Source organism: Ixodes scapularis, unplaced genomic scaffold (genome assembly GCF_016920785.2).
Source record: "Ixodes scapularis isolate PalLabHiFi unplaced genomic scaffold, ASM1692078v2 PGA_scaffold5__190_contigs__length_132052651, whole genome shotgun sequence".
In the NCBI taxonomy this organism is placed as follows: Eukaryota; Metazoa; Arthropoda; class Arachnida; order Ixodida; family Ixodidae; genus Ixodes; species Ixodes scapularis.
The window spans coordinates 88233274-88259777 of record NW_024609880.1 but is presented as its reverse complement, the minus strand read 5'-3'; the positions used below and the strand labels follow the sequence as shown (position 1 = coordinate 88259777).

Below are 26504 nucleotides of genomic sequence, written 5' to 3'. Positions count from 1 at the left end.
CGTCGCCGACGTCATGCTTTTTCCCTCTCTCTCTCGTCATGGAATGGGGAAGGGATGCTCGCTTGCACGGCCTACATTGAATTCGTAGCGGTGGGGCGTGACAGGATTACGCTACCGGATTTGCTGTCTCGAACGAAACGTATGTCGCTTTGCAGTAATATTCGTGAGTGTGAGTTGTTTTGACGGAATGCCTTGTGATGGAGTGGTTGGGATTGTCGGGCTGTTTGTTCAATAAGTACTAGTCGCAACAAAAGTTTAAACAAAATTTTTTTTTTTTTTGTATGGTCTTTGGTTTTTTAATACAATTAATGGATTGTTTTGCAAGGTTTCCGTCACCCATTGTAGAATGTTTGATTCGTGTCTGGAGGCTGCCTTTTGGTTTTTGTTAAGATTATGTACTGTTTGATTAAGAAGTAGTGGGTGAATATTTGCATTGTTCCATCAATTTATGGGCTGCATAAATCAGTTTGTTCACTGGATGTGCTGTAATTTTTTATAAACTTACAATGTGGTGTTGAATGTGCGTTTTTAAATTTTATTGATAAAAAGTCACCCGGGTAATGAGCTAAAAAAAAAATAAACAGCTATGTTGTCTACTACATAAACATTGTGATAAAATTCATTATTGTGTTCACCAGGATCAGGATGTCTCCAAAATGATCCGAGATATCCAAGCTGAACAGGCAAGATGATAGGGCAGGGTATTGCATGAGGTCACGATAGGGCGCAGCAGCATGCAGAGCGTGATGTTACATGGCAAGTTCTTGTCGCCGAATTGGCTTGGCCGATTCTTCCCGTTGAAGGTTAAAAAGAGCATAGTAAGAACTGTTTCTCAGTTGCCCGGTGAAAGACAAAAAGCAGCTTGAAGTTCTGCAGCAGGTTGTCCTAACTTCCTGAACCAAAGGTGGCTTCAACCTCCTTGAATCATTGTCAAGGATTCTTCTTCTTGTCCTTCTTTCACATGCACTATTGTTTGTTTCACTTTATCCTCTACAAAAAAGTCAAAGCTGCAAGCGCAAGCATGCCACCCCGAACAATGCCTGTACTGCACGAGCGTGCTAGCTCGGCAAGTACTTCGAAAGCCCGGAGCTCGCTCTTGCAGCTTCTGCTACGCTCACACCTAAAGTGGAGCAGGGTATAGCTCTTGGAACTGAACAGTCACCGAGTCGAAAAGCTCCGTGCATTGTGCCAATAAACTTTTCGCGACTCCGGCAAAGCAGGCGACGTTGGCGTTTTAGACGGGAAGCGGTTTGGGACTCGGGCTAATTCGGTGCCATTCTACAATATCTTGCAACACGCGGCGACAAAAGGCCCACTCGCACACACATTGTATCGCTAATTTGGCAGTGGAAAAATCGCCGATCTTCGCGCTACCGTAAAATACTGGGCAAGCGCCCTCTCAAAATATAGAGATAATAACGATAAAATGGGGGATGGGAGCTTATCCGGTCGTCAGTTTTACATATAAATGTACTGTGCATATTTTCTCAGATCTTAAAAAAGTTGGATATGGGCGCTTAATGTGGAATGGGCGGATGTGCGGTATTCTACGGTATATCGGAGCACAAAACCGGTGCACCGTTGCATCACTGCTAATTGCATTCGAGACAGTGATGCATCAGTGCGGTTTCATGGTGTTGATTGAGCACTGAGGTAATGCTGTTTGTATGTGTGAGCCTGTCTTAAGGGGGGACACTACCCAGAAAAAACAATTTCTGCAAAAAAAGTTCATTTTGAAAAATTTCATATTTACATTCACAAACATCTAGAGGGTATGCCCAGAAAGTTTCATTAGATTGTACTGCATAATTTTTTATAAATTATTTTCGGTCCACCAACACTAAAGAAAAGGTAGAGGTTGGAGCACTTTGAACGCATTTTTCTCCATTCCCCTTTCTGGCAAAAGTTTCACTGGAGGAAAACTATTGTTTTGTTACTACATAACTTGGATTCATTTTTATGAGTTTTTCTGGGGTGAAACTTAAAGGGGAAGATAACTATGAGCTTTTATTTTTTTATTTTTGTCATTTTTCATGCTCAAAAACAAAAATTTTGGACAAAGGGTGGAAATCTAAGAAACTGTATTTGTGTTTATGTGGCTTTTTTGTCATGAAAGATGGTATAACATAGAAATATAGCTCCATAGTTATCTGCTCTGAACTGTCCTAATGCAATATAACACATGAAAACGACAAATTTATTAGTAATTTCAAAACGATAGTTTTCCTACGCAAGCACGCCCACTTTCATCTTTGAACATTTGCAGCTTTTTTTGTATTTCACCCAGGTTAACAAAATTTGGCAGAAATGTTCTCAACATCAACAGAAACAAGCCCTGTAAATATAATTTAAATCAGACAGGTGGTTCAAAAATTTACTTTTTTGGGTAGTGTCCCCCCTTAAGGCTCACACGTGTGAACGAGGTCGGAAGGCACATGCACGGGGTTGCGAACGCCAACTCGGCACGCATCCGACAAGTTGACGTGTGCTCGAGGGGGACGCGTGTGTTGCAGACCCGACGTGGGACCAGCACAAGCAGGAGGCCATGGACACCATTTTTGTGAGGGAGGTGCGTCCCGGGAGCGCTGCCGACCGGGCAGGCCTGGTCACTGGCGACCGCATAGTCTCCATCAACGGTCAGCCCGTGACGGGACGCTCGTACGGCCAGGTCATTGAGCTCATACACAAATGGTGAGCACTTTGTCCCGCGGCCAGTTGCACACTGTTGTGTTTCGGTTTTTTTTGGGGAAATTTATGGATTTTGGGCTGTAGTGTCCTTCTCGATGTTTGTATGAAGTTACGCTGTGTGTTCTTCATTCCCAGTGGCCCCTCACTACAGCTGCTGGTCGTGCCGAAGGAAGACGATATTCTGCAATTGGTATGGAATCACTTTTTTTGCACTTTTACCTTTCACATATATTATAGACTTGCACTGCGAAGCCTCGCCGGCTTACACTCTCGAGGTACGGTCGCCGATAATTTGGACTTGTTTGATATTTTGGACCTAAACGGGGAACCGTGGCCTACCCGATAGGTTTAGTGCATATTCACAACCGATGTTGTAAACAGCTTGAAGTCTGAAAGTTAAATTTTTTGAACAAAATCGTCGCGAGCGATCAGCGGGAAACACCACCGAGATGCGACCATTTTAGATTCTGTGTTGGCTGCACATGGATTGGCTTGGTTTGGCAGGGCTACTTGTGTACTGCTAAGTCCTACCTCTAGTGACGCTGTATGGGTTTTTTCTTTCTCTAATCGCGTGTCATTATTGCCATCATTGTTGTTACCATTTTGCTTTGTTCATTCGCCATTGCAGTCGGGTACTTGTTTCCTCTCATCTCGATCCAGTCTCGGTGAATTGTGTTTTCGGATTTTGCAGGCTTGGACGTCGTTGCCGATCTGTTTTTCCGCCGCCGCGATGTGTCGCTAAGCAGCGCAGAAAGAAGGCAGCGATTTTCAAGCTAATAGAAAGTTGCCGAACGCAAACGGAGTCGTAACCTGAAACAAGGCGCACAGGCATAACCTGAAGCAAGGCACTATTTACGGCTTTTTTAAGCCGCTTAGATCTAATGAATGCAAGTTCTTTAATCTGCTGATTTTTCAGTCTGCTCTATCATTCGGATGTTTTTTTCGGTCCCTGCGAAGTCCAAAAAATTGGTCTGCGTCTGTACACCTTTTGTGCTCTCCAACTATCAAAGGTGTCAGGCACTCGGATGCACCCGTTTAGTATCTACCAAATCGTAATTGCTTCCTTGCGCACCGGTGGCAACACCTGCTTGCGTAGAAGACAGGACGGACACCTCTAAAGGTTCATTGATTTAGACTTGCAAGCGTCACGTCGTTGCATTGCAAACTTTAATCTTGAACTTGAATATGTGCCGAGGACGAAGCACCGACTGCTACCAAATCGAACTTGCTTCCTTGCGCACCGGTTGCGGCACCTGCTCATGTAGAAGATGGGATGCATGCCTTTAAGGGTTCATTGATTTAGACTCGCAATCGTCATCACGTCGTTGCATTGCAAACTTTAATCTTGAACTCGAGTATCTGCCGAGGACGAAGCACTGACTGCGAATGCCCCTTCTCTTGCGCAGTATTTCGCCAGCTCGGCCTACCAGCCCGTGCGGCGCCTGCCACAGCCCCTCTGGTCGGCGGAGACCACCCGCGCCGAGACGTCTCCCCTCCGCACTACCCTCGCCAACACGTCCGCGCTCTCCCGCTGCGGTGCCTCTGAACCCACCTCCCCCGTGCATTGCCTGGCTGGCACACACTTCCGCCCGGTCAACCCGGCACGCCGCCTCTTCTTTGGCCTTGACCCCGAACCCGCAACAACGGCGACGACGACCGCGCCGACGATAGAGGGCACCGCATTTGGTCTCACATCCCAGCCGATGTCGCTGAGCTACCCGTCGTACGGCGCCAACAATGCCAGCACAAACGCGAGCAGCAACGACCCGCGTCGCGGCGCGGCGGGCATCAAAATGCCGCCGAGCACAAGCGTGCCCACATGCCTCGGCGGGCAGACGCGGTTTGCACCGAGGTCAGATGACGGTTGGCACGGGCAGACGGACAGCGGCATTGGCAGCGTGGAGGAAGGCGAGCCCAAGCAGACGGTGGCGGCGACGACGACAGCGACGACAATGTCGACGGCAGTCCAGCATCATCAGACGGCACTGCCGGAGCAGTCGTCCCTCAACCTCGTGGCGCAGCGGCTCCATCTCTTCGAGTCCGGCGGACTGCTGGCGCGCTCGCTGGAGCGGATGAAGCTGTACCGGAGTGAGCTGGCACGGCTCACATCGGGGTGCCCCGTGCCGATTGTGTCGGTGCGCGCGGCGCGGTTCGAGGAGATGGACGGGGAAGGGCGCAAGGAAACTGCCTCGGAAACGTCTTCCCTGTCGGTGGGCGGGGCCTACGACCGGCTGCTGCCCCTGTCCTCGCCGACATCGCGGGTGCCCTCGTTCGATCGGTCGCCCGACAGTCCGCTGCGGGAAGAGCGACCCTTTGCGTCGCTGCCAGACCAAAGCACGCTCTCAGAGTATGCGGACGGAGCAGAGGACGTCGGACTGGAAGAGGGCGGAGCCTACCAGAGTGAGTTTGCTTTTCGTTGGCAACGGCTGTGGTTGCTATTGCCGGTGTTGGACGTGTGACGCGGTTTGCCCCGACGTGCGGTGGCTGATTCCGGTTTTCTTGCACAACTATAAGGCTATCGGCGCAAGGTTTTAGCATCTGGGAAAGCATGCACGTGCCGCATCGGCTCTGGTGTTAGCTTGGGGGACTGAGCTGTTTGTGAAATTTGAGATAGCATCCATCCTGGGTTCAGACAACGGTGTTGGACTCTCTATGGTTAGATGCCATTGGGAGACCTCCTTAGCAATTCTTTTCTCAGTGGCCTGTGTTTAGCTAGCTGAAATCCTGCAATGTAGTTTATGAGAAAAAATGGCATCTTGCAAGTGTTGCTATGCAGTGTTGGCAGTGCCTCAAGTTTAAAGCACTGACATCTAGTTTTATTAAAACAAATTTAAGTTGAGAGTTCATTTTGAATCTTTGGTTCCATTTAGTCTTGGGTCTACCAATTGCATCGGATATTTGCGATAAACATGCGATTCTTTAATAATAATAATAATAATAGCTTTATTTACCATGTATGAACATGGTGGGGACTGAGAAAAAAAGCTATCCAAGCAGCTTGACTTGTCGGGTGTTCACCCATCTATGCGCAGTAATAATTGTTTAATCCTTTTTCTCTATGGGATTTTGTAACTGAGAGTGTTGTATCACATTGTTTTTTTCTTCTTTTTTACAAATGGTTACTTTGCATGAATTTTGAGCATTTGGTGTGTACTTTGGCATTGCTTTCGTTAACTGCCATTGTGCCTGGTGGTGACTTTCTTTGCTACTGTAACAGAACAGCTGTGTTGCCCTGTTACGGGATGTTTTAACACTGACCTTGTGCCGTGTGGGACCCCTGGTATGTAGCTGTATTTGGGCATTCTGTCAGTTGGTCTGGTTACACATAGGAAGAAGTTAACATTCCTAGGAACCTCCTCTTTCAGAGGCCACTGTGCCAAATGTCACCTACCACTTGTCAAGACATGTATGCATGATACATGCAAACCCACCCCTCTACATTTTTACCAAAATTCCATATTTAAGTAACAAATTTTTTGTGCACTCACGGCTGAGAACCTAGTAGTTCCTTTCATTCTCTGCAGGAGACATTCTGAACACTTTTGCAATTTCTTACCTTGTGGTAAATTCAGAAGCCCATACAGCAATATGTCAGGGGATACTGATCTCTGGGAACTTTGGGTTTTTCTGTGCTGTGTGGAGGAAGCTCGAACATGTCATTTGTTGCTAACCAGTGCTTTGTTCAATGACTACAGCAAAGCTCTTTTTCTAACTGTTTTTGCAGCGGATGGTTATATCTCAGTGACGTCTGATGATGCCTCAGCAGTTGTGTATAGGAGAAAAAATGGTTCGAAAGGTAATGCTTCATTAACTGGTAAAGCATGCATGTTTTGATGTCAGTGGCTGCTCATGACGATGTTGTAGGCAGTTAATGCGGTAGGTGGCATGTGCATGGGGGATTTCATGATTTCTGCACGTATTTAAGAAGGTCGTTTTTGCATGGGTATTGAATGTCGGAACTTTGTTGAAAGGGCTCTGACATGAGAACTGAAATGAGGTTGCTAAAGGAGAACAAGAGAAATGGCAGTCAGAGGACAACCATTTGCAAGAATGGGTCTTTTACATATAGCCTCACTTTTTTTGTAGCATCCTATACATCAGCACCTAATCGGATCTGGTGGGGCCTGTTTGAAATCCCTGCATACCATTTGTCCTATCTGGTTCCCGCGCCCCAAGCATGTAATTATAAGAAGAAAAATATAATCTGCCGACCCTTTATGAATTGGTATATATTTTGGCGTGATGCATGGGGTCCTGGAGGAATTGCATGCATGTTTCCTGAGATATATGAGCAAGCAATTTTGGTATCCCAATTGATCATTAATGCTTTGTGTAATTTCTAAATTGCTTTGAATTGTGGTTAAAGGGGTAATGACATGCCAAAAATAAAATATGGGATAACAATGCTGCTAGGACCCATTGTATGTTCCTATAGTCCTGCTAAATTTGTTTTGAAAATGGTGCGATAGTTTCGTGGATGAATCGATTTATATGCGGGTCCTTCGGAGGGGCGGATCTGGGCGGAGCATTGTCACCTTGCATGCACTCAGACTTGACTCACTTGGCATCTCAAGCTTCAGCTTCCTCGCTACCTTCCGCGTTTCGAGCATGCGGTCCGTGACGATTACGTCTACGGCATTGCTCGCCTTGTCAAAGTGTTTGACATTGATCGCTTTAGCGATTAGAGTGAAAGAGATGTTGAAAGCTGTTCATTTTGACTGCGACCCGCTGGCAACCAGCTCCAGCGACGGCGAGTTATGGACGAACTCGTCGTGGTCACCGTAGTCCAAGATCGCATGCGCATGCAGGGTGGAAGGTCAACAGGCCGGGGGCGAGAGCGAGAATAGCGTTCAGATTACAGAGTTGCGTGAGCGGTTTTGATCATACTGCGGTGAGAGAGCTTGGGCGATCATGGGGGCGCCTAGAATGAGAGCATTCATGATCACATGATTTATGGACACCGTGGTGTGACTAACTTGGGCAGTGTTGCCTGGTCGCCAGATCAAAATTATAAAAATTCGTAATCTGATTATTGCAATTATCAGAGCTCTAAAAATCGTGTAACTTGGTGTATATACCGTATTTACTCGCATAATCCTCTCACTTTTTTTGCGGAAAATCAATGGAAAGTTGGGGGGTGCAAGAATTACGCGATGCGGCTGCAAATTGGGGTTCTTGCGCCGGCAGCTACCTACAAGGTTTGAGAACTACCAATACAGGACTTACCTTAACATTAAAACCACAAGTTCAACACAAAGCAAGGTTTATTTGGAAACACAGTCCGAGTTAAAATTTACCTACGTCGCTGATAACGACCTCAGTCTAAATTAGTCCTAGCATCGCTGGTCGTCGTAGGCGACGTGACGACCGCGGACTGTGCGAACGGCGTTTAGTTGCACGCTTGCGAAACTGGCTCAACGACAGTGTGACTAGCGTCTGAGAGATGGTGCTAGGCTGCCTAGGGCGCCTTAGGGCGCTTGGAGCATGAACGAATAAAACCGCGCCGAACGTCTCTCGTTAGGGGCCGTGCTCTCTCCAATAATTCGCTTTCACCGCGTTAAAGGACTCTAGCGAAACGGAGCGGCGCGGCGCCGAGAAATGCGGGCGGTGGAAAGCGCACGCATCATGCGGGTTTCGCGAGCAGGTGACTTTCGCTGCTGCAGTTTTGGGGGTGCGAGGATTACTTGAGGAAAAGGAAAATCCAATTTTTGGCGGCTCACATTAGGGGTGCGAGGATTACGCAAGTGCGAGGATTACGCAAGTAAATACGGTACTAAATAGCCTATGAACATTCCATTTCAAGAATAATCTATCTGTTTAATTTTCGTGTCATAACCCCTTTAACACCTCATGATCTAGGGTCTTGCAATTTTATAATTCTCTGGGTAAAAGTGCTGCTTATGTACGTCTCACCCTTAGAGGGATGCTGAAGCGACTTTTGAAGTATAATTTTGCGACTGTGACTTGCCAAAGAGCCATTTTAAATAAAACTCGCACCAGTTCTAATCTAAACAAATGATTGCCTGTCCAACTTACCAATCAAACAGAAAGTGAGCCAATTGAGGGGAATATGCCTCCACACAATGCAGTCCTGTGTGTGTGCCCGTCGCATTACTATTTCCCTTTCCTAGGTAGTGAGCAGGAGGTCTGCCTCAAGTTTATTTTATGCGCTCTCGTGGGAACAAGAGACGATCGGGCAGTAAACACATAAAAAGTGTCGGAATTATCGCCAGGGCCTCCTTTATACCAAGGAGCCTAGTTTAAAAGCTTTAAGGCCCGTTCACACTCTTGCGACCTCTTAGAACCTGGCACCTTGAGACCTCTTACAACGAGAGGACACACTGGCGCCATCTATTGGGTAGCAGTGTAAACTTGGCGGTCCGGCATATTTTCTATTTCTCTCGCGCATTATCCTTTCTTTCTTGGCTCGAAAAACTTTTGTCAACAATATAAACAAGCCTTTTTTATAGGTATTACGCACATTTGACCTTGGAAATCCCGCAAAACTTTCGCTCTTGTAAAATGCAGTTCCAGGGTCACCACATAGATGGCGCCAGGGTGCCAGTGTGTGTTCTCTTGTCCTAGGAAATTATAAGAGGCTTCAACAAGTCTCGTCTCTCTTGGTCGTTCTCGGTTGTAAGAGTGTGAAGGGGCCTTTAGAAGCCACAGATAATGTCGACGTACATGCCTGTCGGGAGTTTTGCCTTGTGTGGGGGGTGCCTTCCCGCCCTCCCGTCGCTTGACGGTTGTGCACGTGTTGCTGGCGCAGAGGACAAGGCCCATCCCGCCCGACGAACTTCCTACCTACGAGCGACCGCCAACGAACGGCTGCACCTCGAGTCTGATCACAGCGAGGATGAGCAGCACTCCATTTCCAGGTGGGCCCACCGTCCATTTATCGCCCAGTCAGGAAGTTTAGGTCGCCTCTATCAAGCACTCGGTGGACACGTTGTTTTCTTTTCTGTTATGCTTAGCTTTTTTCTTAGGGCTTCATTCAGTTGTGGCTTCCTCGTCTTTCCCGTATTGCGTGGTAGCTTCACTCGGTTCCATGTGTACACTTCGGTGACTTGGATAGCTGGGTCACAATGTGCATCAGGCTTCTCAAATAATTTCACTGGATGTCGAAATCATCTGGCGGTGCTATGGATCCACTTGATTGTGGATTACCTGAATAGTTTACTGCCGTGGCTACGTTCCTTATTGTGTGCCATTTGGTTTCTAGATTTTTTGTTGTGGTGCAAGTTTGAGTGACCATTCTTCATGGAGCGCCAATTGCACTTAAAGGCTCGCAACATGGCTGTGCGGGTAGCGATTGAGGGAGACGAGGAGACGAGAGCATGTGGAGACGTCCGAATACGGAGCTCAAATTGGAATGATTTGTAGGTGGACGGGCAAATCTAGCTGTTTTTCCCTATACTCGCTCATCGGACGCGTTGGAACGCGTTCGAAGGACGAGCGGAGACAAGGCCAGTTAGCTTTACGTCTACCCACTAATCATTCCAGTCGGGGCTCGTGGCACTGACGTCCCTGCATGCTCTCCTTTCCTTTTTTCTCTTGGTTTCTGCCCGTATTATATTGCATTTAGAAGTCAATGCGATGGTATGCAGGTCCTGTCTTGCAAAATGGCTCGTAATTTCAGCTAGATTTCCTTGTTCGAAAAGCAGCTTTAGCGCAAATACATTTAGCTGTGCTATTTGCTTGGAAATGATTCCTAATTTTTTCTGTTCTTTCTTTCTGTTCGTCAAAGCACATCATCAACTCCAAGTGGATCTCATCGAATTCAAAAGCTAAAGGCATTCTTTGGAGATAAGGTGAAATCTATTTTTGTTTTCTTCCTTTCGAGTTTGAAGTAACAGAAATTGACCAGGCGACGTAACTAGGGTTTCTGGTTTCTGCCATTTATTTTTGGTCAAATTTGGTGTAATAAATTGGTGTTCACTTTGCCAAGATGAAAACAAAAAGCTCATTGAGGCCGATTTCCTATGGGTGCTGCCTCAATACGTAAAACCTGAGAAAATCGAGCAAAGAAGCAAACAGCGGTGCTTAAGGTTAGTTGAAAGTACAGAAGTATGAAATGTAAGACATGTGCTCTCTTTTTTATTGCTACTTCAGCCTTTTTGATTGCATATGCCGGGACAGCGAAAGTTTGAATTACCAAAGTCTACATTTCGTTCAACTGCGCAGTACTTACGCATAAGGCGATCTAAAACTCTATGCCGCACAGCGCATAAAATTTCCGGTAACCTTCGTCCTAAGTTTCAAGTCTCTCAAAACGATATTCTGCATATGCTCGGCCGTGTTTTTAAGTCAATGGCAAAAGCAGGCAACCCTGTTCATAACTGCACAGAGTAAAATTTTGTCTGTTTTTTGTTTTTCTTGCCGTATCCAGGCATCAAGCGCGCCGTCCCAAGCCAGCGAAGTCAAAAACGGGACAACGGAAGACCCGGAAATCACGGGCGACGTCCAGGGCTGGCTAGCCTGCAAGACGGTCCTTGTGGATGGCAAGGTGCGTAGGAGCGTCCGTTTTTGTGGAAGACGGGTTACAGCTGCTGTCGGGGACGTCCAGAAGACGTGGCATTGGTGCACTCGTTGTTTATTTCAGAGGTCAAGCGACCGGTCTTGGAGGCCCGTCTGGCTGGTGCTGAGAGGAGACAAGGTTTACATCTTAAAAGACCGGAAGGTGCTTTTCTTTTTTTCTGTGCAGAACAGGCCATGGCAGGATATGTGCGAGGTTGCTTGCAAGGTGCCAAGCGAGTTTCGGTCGCGCTTATGAGAAACAAAGTGAAATAAAGCAGGCTTTGGAGAGACCACGAAGCAAGTTTTTCTTCGCTCTGGCTTAGGCTTCCCGGTTTAGAAAGCAGGGGATGAGAATCGTTTTTGCTTATGTGCTAGTTTTCTTTTAAAGAGTGCTCGGATAGGACAGATATGTCTCGCAAGATGAACTCTCCCGGGAAAGAAAGATCTTTAGTGCAATATTTAACGTCGTGAGACTAATTTTGAGTGAAGAACAACTCCACGACATGCTTCCATTTTGGCAACCTAATTATGGCACTACAAATTAATTTTTTCTTGTGAATGTTTATTTTGTGACGTTCATATCCTGTCCAGGCCCCTAAAAAGGCTTTTCTTGAGAGTTCAGTGTTCCTTTCAGCGCTCCCCTGCCAAAGCGCTAGTGCACTCCTCTTATAATGATAACAAGAAAACCCGAAAAATTCAGTTATTATAACCGTTTATAGTTGTATCTAAAGTAGAAATTGAGCGTTTCTAGTCTAGAAACTTTAGAAACTGATCGTTATAAGCAGTACATCATTATATCTGTTATCATTGTAAGTGGATTGCACCGTACTTGCAGTATACTTCGCTTCGGCTTTTCAGCCACTCTCCGATGCTGCCCTAATGCCGGCACGTGGCCCTCTCTCCCTCGGCAGACGATAGACTTTGGGGAAGGGTCGCACCTGTCCCTGCGGACGTCCATGAGCGACGTGGCCCGGGACTACACCAAGCGCAAGCACGTGTTTCGGCTGCGCATGGAGTCTGGCACGGAGTACCTCTTCCAGGCGGACAACCACTCCAACATGATCCAGTGGGTGGAGGCGCTCCGCCAGATCACCAACGAGGACTCCGAGGTGGGCACGGCACGCGCAAGGTCCAGCCTTTGGGACCCATTCCGCAGCGCTTGACCCCTTAGCCGTTTTTAGTTTTGGGACATTTCTTACCCTCAACTGCTTTATTGTGGTCTTCAAAATTACATTTGCTGCCTTCAAAATCAAGTTTCTAGCCACAAACAAGATGGGAAAAATTTTTTTAAAGATGCAATGCTGCCGTTTGTTGGCAGAGCCGCAAACAAAGCTATGAGAGAGTCTGGTTCGTCCCAAACGGTTGAGTATGTGAACCAGGGAAAGCAGACGAGCTATACTCGTCCTGAACGGTTTGGGGACGGCTCCACGTTGACGAGCCATGCTCGTCCAAAACGGTTTGGGGGTTTAATAAAACTTGCCCTTTGCACATCTCACAAGTACGTACGGTAGGCTCACAATAATCTAAAGTTTGATATTTCATCCCTCAGGTTAATTCAAACAAATTTTAAAATTTGGGTTGTCCCAGTTTTTTTTTTTATGTATCTAAAAGCCTCTTAATTTGAACGGCGTTTTTGTGTAATTCATACTTTATGTCATGTCCTTGCGGCCCCGTTGGGCACGTTTCTTTCCAAGCGAGAAACAACACTCTTCGCAGCCTGCTTCCTTGGTTGTTGCTTCTCTGTGGTCCACCGGTGCTTAGTAAGAAATGTGCTCAATGAGGCTAATAGTCCACAATAGACAACATTTTTGCCGGATGAACAAACTTAATTTTGATTTGAATTGTCGTGTGCTGTTTAAACAGTCCATGATAGGTATTCTATGATATTTTTTGAGACAAATAAACTTATCTCATACAGTCGAACCCTGATATATCGAATTCAAAGGGGATCGTAAAATAGTTTGATATATCGATAATTTGATATACAAAAATATGTTAACTTAAGCTCCAGTTGAAATTCCCACGCTTCTCTGCTAATACAGAAGGCCGCGACAAGCGGGACCTCACCAAATAGAGCCACTAAGAGTCGCTAAATACCGTAGAGCTTAGCTGGTAAAGATCACAAACACCGCCGCGTTTACGCCACAATGCTTGCGATCGTTTACGCGCTCGCGACCTCCACACATCACCAGCGACAAAACACGAATTAAAAAAAAAAAAAAAATGAAAGAACAGAAAAAGCAAGTTGTATAAAAACAAACAAAAACACTCGATCCATAGAATAAAGTTAAAACAAAAAAAGAAACCTCACTAAATTCAAGCAACAAAAAAAAAAAAAAGAAAGGCCCCCCCCCCCTCCCCCCCCCCCCCCCTTCCCCCCAAAAAAAAACGCGCAAAGCAAAAACGGCGGAAGGAAAAGCTAAACGAAGATAAGGCGTTCGAAGTGTGATTTCTAAACCGTTGTTGACACACTCGACTATACACCAGCTCATGTTTACAAACAAACCGGAGTGCCTGAAGTGCCCCTAGCGGACGCCACCGGCGCCGCGCATGCGCGATGGGGGTGTGGGCAAGAAGCTCGCCGTCGCCCATAAACAAACCATTGAAATGCAATGTTGTCGGCCTCGGTGTGAGTCCCTACGTTCCTTTTCGTGTTGGAATTGTTGATTCTACGTCCTCTTAACGATGTCTGACTACTTGAGCAGCGTCGGCGAAATTAACGAGGCTCGTTACACTGCAAAACATCGCGTGAATAATCTGACTTGCGGTGATTCATTCCGCGTGGACGCCGCAGAGTGTACGCTACAGTCTGATTCACACGACGAGATTTCGCTCGCAATTTTCAGTAGCGACGTCGCTCGGACTGCAAAAGCGTGAACCGTAGCTGAGATGGTCGACGTCGATACTGAAAATCGCAAGCAGAATCTAACGAAGTGAATTAGGCGTAACAAGTCGGTGACGGCCACTGGTAACAATGATCAACATCTCCTTGTATCTATTGTTTACGTCGAGCCTGCTTACCAACCTTCAAACTTAAGTCTTTTGAGGCCTGCACTTACTTCTTATCGCAAGTGCCGGGCCCACGTTTGGTCTATGGGCCGGTGTCCTCTAAAAGAGCAGACGACAAGCAGAGGCGTTTGAAAGAGCAGACGGCAGTTTAAACAGTCAAGCGGCCGTTTGAACTTGAAGACGCACTGAACGTAATCCGCAGGTGGTCCGTACAACTTGACGGTTTTCCGGCGTTCATTTTGGAACAAAACAAATAAATCTGATGACCACAAGTACCCATGAGTTCAACCCAAAATGCTTCCCATCCAAGCAATCGTGGTCCGATGGCGTCTGGTCTTCCCTTTTCACGGCACATATCCACGTTCTCGGACGAACCGAGCTCATGAAGACTGACCTTCAAACCTTTCTCGACCCTTTTGGTACAGCCCCAGTCGCAGCATTTTGACAAGAAGGCAGGCTCTTGTCTGGTTCCTTTCAAAACAACGCAGGAATACACGTCTCAGATGGGCACTTCCGCCCACAGCCCCGGACCGGAAGTGCTTCCGACGCGCCACCACCACGCCGTGATGTAACAGAGATGAGTTCGTGTATAAGAAAACTTCTTTTTTTTTTTTTTTTTTTTTGCGTATTTTATTTTGAGGCGAAGGAACACTCTTGGCTCTCCCTACGCTTGCGCGTGCCCTTCCCTTTGCTTTTGCCATCCTCCACTTTTTTTTTCTTTTTCCGTTGCTTTCTTTTTTTTTTTTTTTGCAACTGCTTTTTTTGTTGAGTATCCCCGTGCGCGTATGCTGGCTTGGCGGTCTGCCAGCCCGGCATCACGAGCTTGTGCTCCGCGGGCGCAATCTGACCTGGGGAAAAGCGAAGGGCCGCCGTGCTTAGTTCGCTACAGTGAAACCCGTTTAGAACGAACCCACGTACAGCGAATTATTGTCGATATCGAAGTTACGGAGAATTTAAATAAAACTGCATGTAAAAAGTACTTTTTATAACGAACAACATATTGGCTGTATTGAACTTTTCCCCCCGGGAAGGCTTCCAAAAACGAGGAAACAATCATCTTCTAGCCTGTCCCTTCCCCCAAAAAGGAGCTAGGAAAGAAAGAAAATTCCAAAAGCTTAAGTTGCCAACGAAATTGAGTGAAGAGGAGCGATTCAGTAGGGAAAGAAAGCTAAAAAATACTCTCTGCATGCACGTGCGCACAAAAAAATATCTTTTCATCCCAAAGCGTTTGCCCACGAAGAGAAGCGATTAAAAAGAGGAGATAAGCTTAAAAAACAAACTTTGCTGCAAAAAAAAAAAGGAAAAGAAAAAATGTTTTAGAGCGGTGTTACAAGACGGAAGTGAATAGATGAGAAGGAGAGAGAAGCTCTCGCCTTACAACGAATGCATCGTGGAAGTTCGTTGTAAAGGGTTTTTGCTATTTCGAACTACTTGCTATATCGAACTGATCGTAGTGTTTTCTGCTGTTCGTAATAAATGGGTTTGACTGTATATCGAGTGTCCCCTCCGTGTTCGATACAAAAAGACAACGCTCCTATACTATTACATGTGATTTTCAAGGGGATGTTTGGACTGTTCGATATAAGCAATAATTCGAAATACCCGGGTGTGATATAACCGGGCTCGACTGTATGTTTCACAAATGTTTCATGTGTGGAGTACCTGCTTATGATTAGCAGGTCTGTGCAGAAGAAATAATAAAATACCTGCTTTATATATGTAGCCATCCACATGGCAAATCATAATGTTATCTTGCCTCATATTTAGATGAATTTTTGATATTTCAGACAAAATTCTCGGCTTCCTGGAGTTTGAATTAATTAGAGCTTACTCTACAGACAACCATCGTTGTGCGAACGAGCGTGACGCGTGGCACAAGCGAGTGCTGCACCGCCGTTTGCTGATCAGGGGTGTGCGAGGCATGCACCATGTCCATTGGCACATTAGTCACTACGGTTGTGTCCGTTTAATCTGGGCACCTTTGTTACTCCCAAAAAATTGTATGTAACATGAGTTGTCCGTAATAACGAGAGCAAGATGAACATATCTAGCAAGTTTGTTCTCGGAAAGTTTTGTCTGTATAGCAGGGCATTCATATTAATAAAACGTGACCGTATTTGTAAAACAAGCACAAACATTTTTCAAGGTACTTTACATAGTACCAGACCTTCTTACTTGACACCACTACCATTAAAAAAACAATCAACAAAAAGTTTGTGTCAGGTTTTGTGTTACCTCGTGTTAAAACCAGATTTGTTGATGGGGAGTAGCTTCGCTTTAAAATGGCTTCTTACATCCTTGTTGCGTGAAAGGAGGCTCAGTTTGGCGAGTACTTAACGACCGTTAATCTGGCATGTTTTAACATTGATCATTCAGTATTGGTTTCCGTTATACAATTGCACGTCACACAATGTTGGTCTGCATCGTAACTGGCCAAAGTGGCGAACGGAGCTCCTAATTCTCGAGTCTGCATTGTGAATCCTTGTGTAAAGGCCGGCATGCAGTGTTTTTCCTCCAGGCCGAACGTCTTCCTCGCCACGCTTTTTCTGACGTTTCACAGGTGGAGGACATCCTGAGCGACCGCAGCGTCCTGGAGAAGGCGGCGGCCTTTGAGCAGGGCTCCTCGGCCGGCCAGGGGCGCCTGTCGCCCATGCCCGTGGTGCGGCCGGTCAAGAAGCTGGCATTCAGGCACAGGTCCCCCAACAGCGGGTCGCCCAGGGTCAAGTCCCGGAGGGCCTCCCTCGGAGGTGGGTCCCGGCGCAATGGAGATCCTAGGACGCGTTGCCGCCTGCCGGGTTTATTACTTCTTCGTCGGCGGTCCCTCGGCTTCTGCCCGACAACGACACGCTTATGTTGCACACTTCACGATCGCCAACGGGCAAACATTTTCGTGCCGCGTTTGATCTACGGTACCTGGAGTGCCCCTTTGACCGGTGCATTTATTCCCACACTTCGAAAGTGGTCCCATTGTGGCAAGAGATTGCCGTATTTACATGATTGTAAGTTGACTCGATTGTAAGTCGACCCGCCCACATTGCAAAAAAGAAGAAGATTTTTAGATGCGCATTTTACTGCAAACACGTGAGAATAGCAAAGTACTTTTTTCGAAAGCCCAACCTCCAGCATGCAATCAATGCCTTGTGGCGTGTTTTGGCTGCGCATGCACGTGCAAGGTGCATGAGATGCCGAGGTGTTATCGGAGCTAGGAAGTTCACGCTGGAGGCGGGACAACTGAAGCTGTTCCCTGTCGTTCTTACTCTGTCCGCGACTAGACTGACTCGTCCGCACTGATGATGTCAGTCCCGTTGTCATCTCTGCTACGTTCTTGAAACACGTTGTCGGCATGGTTCATTGAATTCTCGCACTTTGCAAATGACAGCATCAACCGCACCTTCCGCGCTTGCTCGGTGATCGCATTGCACGTCACGGGTAGGGTCTGATTGCGCACTTTTGCGGCGTGCGTTGCTAGCCTGACCTCCAACTCCGGAAGGCATCCCCACCTATCCCGCGGAAGCCTCTTCGTTTGCCGCCACAGTTTACGGTAAGATACTGCGAAAGAGAAAAGAAACAAATGCAGTTTAGAAAGTACGGAAACAAGATATGACCCATCGACAAACTCGCCACCAAGCGGTGGAAAAGGTGGCGCATACGAGAAAGGGGTACAGTCGCCGACCGATTATTTGGGCTTCGCAGGGACCGAAAAAACGTCCGAATAATAGAGCAGTTCGAAAAATCGGCAGATTGAAAAAGTTGCCTTTGTTACTTCTGAATGGGCTTAAAAAAGCCGTAAATAGTGCCTTGCTTCAGGTTACGCCTCCGTTTGCGGTCGGCAGCTTTTTGTTAGCTTGAGAATCGCTGCCTTCTTTTCTAGCGTTATGGTTGAGTACTTTCTACGCTTCTTAACGACAGATCGCAGCGGCAGAAGAACAGATGGGGCGCCAATCCAAGAGCAGACATCCAAGCCAGCGTTGTCAGAACGAGATGAGGCGCCAATCCAAGAGCACAAAATGGCGACTGGCGACGTGAAAGTGGGGCGGAGGCGCGAAGAAACAATGGAAGAAAACAAAACAAAAACAAAAAAATAATGATGATGATGATGACGTGCAGTTAAAGGGACAATGAAGACGATTTTATTTAATTTTTTTAAATGGTGTTTTAATGCTTCTTGGGAACATAGCATGCCGCCCAATTTTTCGTAGACATTTATGATGCGTATTTATGTGCCTACGAAAGAAGTAAAGAAACCGAAACTGAACCATCTCCAGTCTCGTTTCTGGGCCTCCGAAAACGGAGGTGACGTAGGGAGTGACGTCAAGTGTGAATAGTCGGTATTGGTAGTATTTAGGAGATCGAGACTCTGGTTACAGCGCGGTGGCGCCGTGGCGCGGTCGTTGCGCCGACTCTGTCAACATGGACGAATGCTGCTCTCGCGAGCGAGTTTGAGCTTCTGTTCAGTGACCAAACACCAACGGAACGGGAGTACCTGTGTGGCGGCCTCTGCCATCACCCGACGGAGACCGCCCAGCCGGCAACGAGCGGTCCGCATGCCGAAAGACGGACGCGGGGGAGATGCCGAAGGGAAAGCGGCAGCGTTCCGGGATCCGGTTTCTCCGCGGACTTCCTCCTTTCGTCGTCAAAGAACACGAACAGCAGCCCACACGTGAAAACTAGCGTCGCCCGAACGAATACTGGTCTTCAGTCGACCGTTAGAACAGCCATCTACAGCTACCATTTTGCAAAATCCTTCAAGTACCGTGTTCTTTTTTAATTTTATTTTGTTGGCCCATAGTTGCTCGTTGCCGGTTTCGCGTCCGGCGTAGCGAAGAAAAAAACAATGATGCTGCTTTATTTACGGTTTAGTAATCATTTCCGATCTGATTTATACTTTTGATGGTTATTCAAGCGGAAATTAGAACAGTATTTCTAAAAATCGAGAACCAAAACGTGACCTAGGGCACGTTTCTCGTTTCGACCAATCGCTGACGCGTCTCTTGTGACGTCGCGCTCCTTGGCCCCGCATCGGTCACGTGAGCTCCGCTTCTCCTGGCTTTTCCCGCAACTCTTGGGGCGTCGCCCCAGTCGATCCCGGTATGATTATTACCGCGACTGTTTAATTGATTTGCGCGGCACACAAGCGCCGGTTTCGGCTGAAATTTGGGCAACGTGGCCTGAGACGTGCCTGGAACCCAGTTCAATCACCAAAAAGATCTCCGAAATTGCCTTCATTGTCCCTTTAAATGGAAAAAAGGGCTAGCATAGCGTCACCTAGCGGTAGGACTCGGGAGTACTCAAGTATCGCTGCCGAACCAACCCAATCCATGTGAAGCCAACATAGAATTCAAAATGGCCGCGTCTCGGTGGCATTTCCCGCTGATCACTCGCCACAATTTTGTCCGAATAATCAAACTTTCGGACTTCAAGCTGTCTGAAACATTGGTCGTGAATATGCACTATTTCTATGGGGTAAGTCGCAGTTCCTCGTTTAGGTCCGAAATATCAAACAGGTCCGAATTATCGGAGTCTAAATAATCGGTCGGCGACTGTAGTGGGATCAGGTACGAACGAACGGCGAACGTAGAAAGGTCCTGGATGTACGCGGCGGCGCTGCGGTCGTATGGACTGGAGGATCCGACCGGTTCCAAGCATTCCCAAAGCCTTCGGCGAGCAGCTTTGGCTTGCGGTTTAGCCTTTTGGCAGGTATGGCAGCACGAAGTGGCTCCCGTTCTGAACTGATCTCTACCCCGTGTTTGCTGTCGTTTGTGGCCAATGAAGTGTCATGTTGAATTAGTGTTTAATCGCGCAGCAAATGCAATGCGAACCGCCCTGGCTGCCCGCTTCATACAGCCTAACCAGAACATGCTTTAGTGGCGCCCTCTCGAGCTGTCAACACGGAGTGCGGCAGCCATGACCGCTCGCTGAGCTCACTACCCCTCCTCTAGTTCACAGCCACTCAAGCAACCAAGGGCATCATGAAGGAGGTTATTTTTTGCTTGTTTTTGTAATTTTAATTTGCCTATAGCTTTGAAAATAAAGCGTGCTCAGGATCAGTGCAGTGTGCTCAGGATCAGTTGATTCCCTTTAAAGGGGCCCTTGCAGGGCCCCTTTAAGGGAATGAAAAAACTTGTACTTTATTTTGAAAGTACATTGTATTTATAGTAGGGGTGTGCGAATACCGAATAGTAGTTTTCGAATCGAATACCGAATCGAATCAAGAAAAAAAAAAAAAAAAATGAATATTGAATAGTGCTCTTATTTGTAGGATTTTTCAAAGTGTGCTGCGAATAAGATTATTATATATGCAGAGTATACGCCTGGTGCAGAATATGCATCTTGTACAAAACAAAAGCTAAAATGTAAAAAAGTTCAGGTGAAAAAAAAAAAAAAACAGATGCTGTTGGACGTTCGGCACTGAAGATCCAACTTTATGGAATGAACATAATCTATCTACCCTAAACTTGACAAAAAAAAAAAAAAGTTACAGCCAAGCTTGCCTTTTTTTCTCGTTAAAAGCACAACCTAACACCGCGAAAAGGGGCATTTTGCGATATTTGGTCTCCATTTTAAGGAAAAAAAAGGGCACCAGGGATTTTGTTTCACATAAATAAACAGATAGGTGTTAAATCTGAGTAAACAGGCTTAAACAATATAATATAAAGTAAGAAAAAAAAAAACGTGGTTGGGGGCACAAGTCACCTGTCCAACTGCCGCTATGCATCCATTTTTCCATCCATCTATCCTGTTTTAAAAAACCTTGATTTAAAAGAGGGAGCAAGCGAAACTCAAACCACGCAGACGGCTCCAGCGCAGATTGGTCATAAGTGCTCATGTGTTGTGTTGTTGCGTGGAAAGAAGGCGAGCGAACAGAAGAGCGACGACGCCCGCCCTGCCTGCCCGATCCCGATCAACGCTTTCGTCTTTTCGTCACCTTCTCACAGTTCGTAATTCAAACGCGGCTATCGAATGGTTGGAAACCCTCTCAAATCTAGGCACACTATTTTTCCGTTCAGTTTCGAATCAGAATTTGCGGCTTGCGGTTCCAAAAGAATGGCAACGATAACTCTGCTGGTTTTATCGGCGGGGTTAACATGGTTTTCTTTCTGTGATCGTGCAGTCGCCGATTTCTGTGAGTGCGGCAAGTGTGTTTTACATCGGCGCTTCAATTTGAAACGAGGGGCTTTACACATGAAAAGAATTAGGCATGGCGCGGAATTCCGGCTTCCCAACAATTCCTCTCTGGAAGTGGCGCAAACTGGATGTTTCGGTTGTGATTCAAGGGAAGATTGTGTCACGATCGTGAGTAAATCTACATTAGTTACTTTTCTTTTTTCTAACCTGTGAGTTAGATTTTTGTGGAATGGTAGTACCAAGAGGTGTTTGTCGCATGGTCTAACATCACTGTGCTTACATCGGGAGAAAAAAACGGCTTTTTTGTCAGCTTCGCGCCGACCACGCTTCTTTGGTTGAATATATTGAATATTCGAGTGACCGAATACTAGGAATTCGATTCGTGAGTCAAATTATTTGGGAACTTTCTATCCAATTCGAATTCAATTTGAGTATTTGCACACCCCTAATTTATAGTACTTTACTTCAAGTGCATTGCACTGGTGTACTTACTACTTTACTTGATGTACATACTTTGTACTTTACCCAACACTGGAGTTTAGGGGCGAGAGGAGAATAGAGCCATGTCCCACTTGTTTATTGGGGCAAAGCTATTTTTTTTCATGGTGCAAAAATAGGCTATGTTATGCCGAATGCTTAGACTGACTCTAGCAGTTGGTATAAGATGTCAAGAGTTCAAAAGTTCTAGCCCTAAGAAGAGCATCACTGCGATTGAGGTTGCGGCGAGGGTTCTTGCCGAAGCCTTACGGCAACGAAGAGTGTCTTATTGCGGTTTGGTCCGCCTCGGTTCCTAACGGCGGCACGGCGTGGCGCCTTTCTTGGTAATGCAGACGAGCCCTCCTTGAAGGCGGTGCACATGTGGCGGGGCAAGGTGGTGCACAGCTGGAAGAGGCTGCACGGCTCCCTGGCATCCCTGCCACCCAAGGGACACAGCATCGGGGTTCCCCTGCACGAGTGCCCTCCTTCCCTGGACAACCAGGTGGGTCCCTATTCCCGGTTGCATGCGGACGAAACACTAAAATGCACATTTCTGCGAATTGAGACATGCAGTTAGGCTTGGAGCTCAATGCTGTCGACTCTCAAAAGCACCTTGGAGTTTGCAACAGACGAAAGGTTTTCGCTTGGAATATCATTCTGGCTGCGCTATTTGGGACACTGTTGCTTAGTCTGTAATAGCGGTAAAATGTCACCAATACAAGGGATAGTTGAGTGCAGCCATTAGGGGCATAAATGGAAGTAGCCTCGCTACATGTACTCAAAACAGTTGCTGCTATTGGTAACGAAGCAATACAGTAGAACTTTGTCGGTACATTCTCGGTTAGTATGGTTTCTCAACTGTCACATTCACATTATTGCCCATATAGATGTGCGTTTTCGGGCTTTGAGAAGGGGCACGAGAGAAAAAGGTGGAGAGAGAAATGCACGCCGCATTCATGGCTCTGTTCAATTATTTTTCGGAACAAAAATATTATGTTATTGTATTTACTCGATTCTGTGCACCCCCTTTTTTTCCCGATTGCGATGCCCAAAGGGGGGGGGGGGGGTGTGTTTAGATTCGAAAAATCTAGAATGACCCCCCCCCCCCCTTTTCACTGCGACATGACGACGAGACGGGTGCGAGAGATAACATTTGCTTGAACCATCGCTTGGACTTCGAGCTGTAGGCAGCCCTCTTCGAACTCATCACTTCGTTAGGGCTGTCAAACAACTGACACCAAACAAAGCAACGCCCACCCGCGATGTCCACGAAAGTGAAACTGCCAAGCGCTGCCGATACCAGGCCCACGTGACAACATGCTGATAGTGTTATTAGGGTTGCTTTCAACCGGTTTTTGACGTTCTGTGCTGCCATCTGTCGTGTAGTGTAGGAACGCAGCAACGGTGAGCACGGCTAGCACAGCCGGACTGGAGAGGCGCGCGGGCGTCATGAGCCCACGCGCCTCTGCATAGGGGGGCGTTTAGATTCGCATGCAAAATTTTTTCCCAATTTCTTCGCGAAAATAGAGGGGGGGTGCTTAGAATCACGAAAATACGGTAATTGTTTTCTTTTTTTTGGGGGGGGGGGGGAGGGGGGGGGGGGTCAAAAAACATAAAATTCTGGACCGTAAGGAAGTCGATGTGGTGCTTCTCACCTGTCGGACGGGAGTGACCGCCCCCATTGGTTGTTCCCTCCCACTCTGCGCCCCAGTACGTGCCCTGGCTGGTGTCCCTGTGCACGCGGGTGGTGGAGGCCAAGGGCCTGGAGACGGTGGGCGTGTACCGGATCCCGGGCAACAGCGCGGCGGTAGCGGCCCTCTCGGCGGCAGCCAACGGGGGACTTGACCAGCTGGACCTGGGGGACCCCCGCTGGGGGGACGTACATGTGGTCTCCAGCCTGCTCAAGGCCTTCTTCCGCCAGCTGCCGGACCCCCTGGCCGGCAGGTACGCCCGCTTCATCGCCGCCGCCAGGGGCACCCAGGGGGCCCAGCGGCTGGCCGCCCTCAGGGCACTGGTGGGTTTCAGTCTTTCTCTCTTTCTCTTGTTTTGTGGCTTCCGTCTCTCTCGCGGTCGCTCCGAACTCGCGCATCTCCGTCGCGGGGTGTTGCTGGATCAATGCTCCCTGGAAGACGAACGTTAAACCTTTTCACCTCCGTGTCCACCAGCGGGATGGAGTTACGTTTGTCCCGCCTCCAACGGGAACATCCCAACTCCGACAAAGGCTCGGGCGTCTCAAAAACCTCGAGCGTGCACATGTAGTCAAAGCACGGTGAAAGGCAACGAGCGCATACCGGAGATCGGCCGTTAGAATCTCTGCCGTTTCATCTCGTCAGCGACTGTGACTTTGTTACTATACCTTTTATTACTGTAACTCGGCAGAGGGCAACGAGTACGACCCCGGAAAGCCAATCGGAGCGTCGAAGCGAGGCACGCGACGACAGATCATTAGAGCCCATTCCTCCCGCGGAGAGCCAAAAAGTGCCTCGCTCTGTCGTTCCGACTGGCTCGAGGGGACCGTGGCTTTCGCTCTTTGCAAAGTTGTGCCGAAACAGAGTCTAGCTGGTTCACATAGAACTGCCTAGTTTGTGTGTGCGTCGCCGTGAGTGCAGCTTCCGAGGCATCAGCGGCGTTTCACAATGAGAGCGATGCTAGCGTGCGGCGGCACCGAGACGCGCACGCCCGCCGCCTCGGCGCAGCCTTTTGTCTGGCTTCGGTGTGCTTGCCGCTCGGCGTGGGTTACAAATTCATTTGCATAATGTGTGAACATCAACATGATTCATTAACATAATAGGTGGTATTGACCAGATGCCTGCCCCAGAAGTGTTGCCGGAATGAAACATTCCGCCTGGGTTCAACTCGAACCATCTCGCGCTTTGCGAGGATTGTGTGTTGGGTCCTCGCTTTTTAACTGTTCTTTTTTAGAATATTTATTTAACTAGACTCTAGAGGAATTTCTCTAATGTCTAAGCTGCTTCGATCTTTGTTTCCTTTTCGTCCTCTCGCAGGTTCACGAACTGCCGATCCACAACTTTGAAACACTCAAGTTCCTAATGCAGCATCTCAAGAAGGTGGTGGCTCACAGCACGACAAACAAGGTAAACACTCCATCCGAACTCGAAGCATGTGAGCTTTTTTTTGAGTAGCTTGAAGGACCGGCTAAGCTTGCTCCACCCTTTGCATTAAGGCGTGCCAACGTAACTTTCGTAGCGTTCTCCTCAGAAATTTGTTTTCTTTCGTAAGTAAGCATTCGGTCAAGTTTAGGCAATGTGCACGTAGAACTTTGAGTGAATGCCACCTTGCGGCATTTCTGGTCAGCTCCTCCTGTAACGACCGTTGAATTTTGGAAGTTTGTCGAATTCCCTTGTTTGGAAATGCAAGTTTTGTTCTTTGAATGGTTTTGTCAAGCCGTGGACGAAAGAAGGTGACACACATGAATAGTTGAATACAGTCGAACCCTGCTACAACGAAATTGACGGTGCGTGAGAAAAAATTCGTTGTAGCGAAAATGTTGTTGTCGTGAAATTCACAAAAACCATGTGTACATAGCCTTGCAGAGCTCTTCGTGCGCCGACGATGTCAGTTTCTTTCGCTTGGCCGATGTCCCCTATGCAAGAGCATTTTGGTAGCATCTTTCGACTTAAAAATCGTCGACAAAGAACTCGGACAAATTCCAAACTTTTCTGCAATGACAGCTTTCTTCTGTCCACTTGCAACTTCAGCCAGGATGCAATCTTTATGTTCTAAAGATAAAAACTTCCGCGTTTTGCTTGGCGATGCCATGTCCAAAAAGCCCACATACTGTACTTAGAAAAGGACGGATGACAAAACAAAAAAGATGACTGAGCTTCGGCTTTGGATAGTCTGTACCAGAGGATTATCAAGACAAGAGCTAATATGCAACCAACATCGGTGCAACAGCGAAGGAAGGCCGGAAAGGCCAACCTCATCGCCGTCGCCATTGGGTAATGGCAGCCTGCACGCCTGGTCAATGTTGCGCTCGGGTTCATGTTATTTATTAGTGTCTGTTTCTGGTGGTTCAACACGCAATCCAAACTTTATAATAGACATATTTTATGTGTCAATGTGCTCGAAAGTTTGCTTTTCGCACGAGAAATAAAACTTTCAAACTTCGAATTGCTCTGTAAAATTTCGTTCAAGCGGAACAGCACAAGAAACGGTGGACGCTGTAGTGAGAAGTTTTATGCATTGGACCGTTTTTATGGACCGTTGACGGGGAACCGAAAAATATTCGTTGAACCGGAAATTTCGTTGAAGCGGGGTTCGACTGTACCGATACAATGAGCCAAACTTGCTGCCATGTCTTAATTTCTTTGATCAATGACTTCATTCTATGGGGCTATTGACTGTGCGCCCAGCACTTAAGGTGCTGTCACATCGAGGATACAGTTAAACACCTTTGTCCGTCAACATGAGGGAAACATGCTTCCGGCGGCTCTGTCACATTGAGGCAACAGCAACTGTCGGGAAACATGTTTTTGTCGCCCTGCAACTATCTTTGCCAATAGACCGATCTCACTAGGCATTCCATGCATGCATGACACCGCCATAACTGTAGTTCATAGGAGGCAGGTGCCAGTTCATAAGCCAGGTTGTGCAACCTTGTGATTTGCTCGCGCAAACCCCCAGCGGGGTTGTCGCGCAGGCAGAAAAACTACAGTTCCCACGAT

The 26504-nt window shown here is 47.3% G+C and overlaps 1 protein-coding gene and 1 pseudogene across 2 annotated transcripts in view; one reads left to right on the top strand and one right to left on the bottom strand.

Annotated features, from left to right (window-relative positions):
* Positions 1 to 26504, top strand: part of LOC8037007 (rho GTPase-activating protein 23) — a 52119-nt gene that overhangs the window by 11421 nt on the left and 14194 nt on the right. The window contains exons 5-17 of one of the 2 annotated variants that reach the window (XM_029980947.3): positions 2514 to 2691; positions 2824 to 2878; positions 4095 to 5088; positions 6413 to 6484; positions 9458 to 9566; positions 10436 to 10499; positions 11078 to 11194; positions 11291 to 11368; positions 12117 to 12314; positions 16775 to 16961; positions 22170 to 22318; positions 23528 to 23830; positions 24822 to 24911. In XM_029980947.3, coding sequence (XP_029836807.3) covers positions 2514 to 2691; positions 2824 to 2878; positions 4095 to 5088; positions 6413 to 6484; positions 9458 to 9566; positions 10436 to 10499; positions 11078 to 11194; positions 11291 to 11368; positions 12117 to 12314; positions 16775 to 16961; positions 22170 to 22318; positions 23528 to 23830; positions 24822 to 24911 — 2594 coding nt within the window. The remainder of the gene's footprint in view (positions 1 to 2513; positions 2692 to 2823; positions 2879 to 4094; positions 5089 to 6412; positions 6485 to 9457; positions 9567 to 10435; positions 10500 to 11077; positions 11195 to 11290; positions 11369 to 12116; positions 12315 to 16774; positions 16962 to 22169; positions 22319 to 23527; positions 23831 to 24821; positions 24912 to 26504) is intronic. The other variant, XM_029980956.4, reaches the window with a different exon arrangement.
* LOC121838074 lies at positions 25275 to 25775 on the bottom strand (annotated as a pseudogene).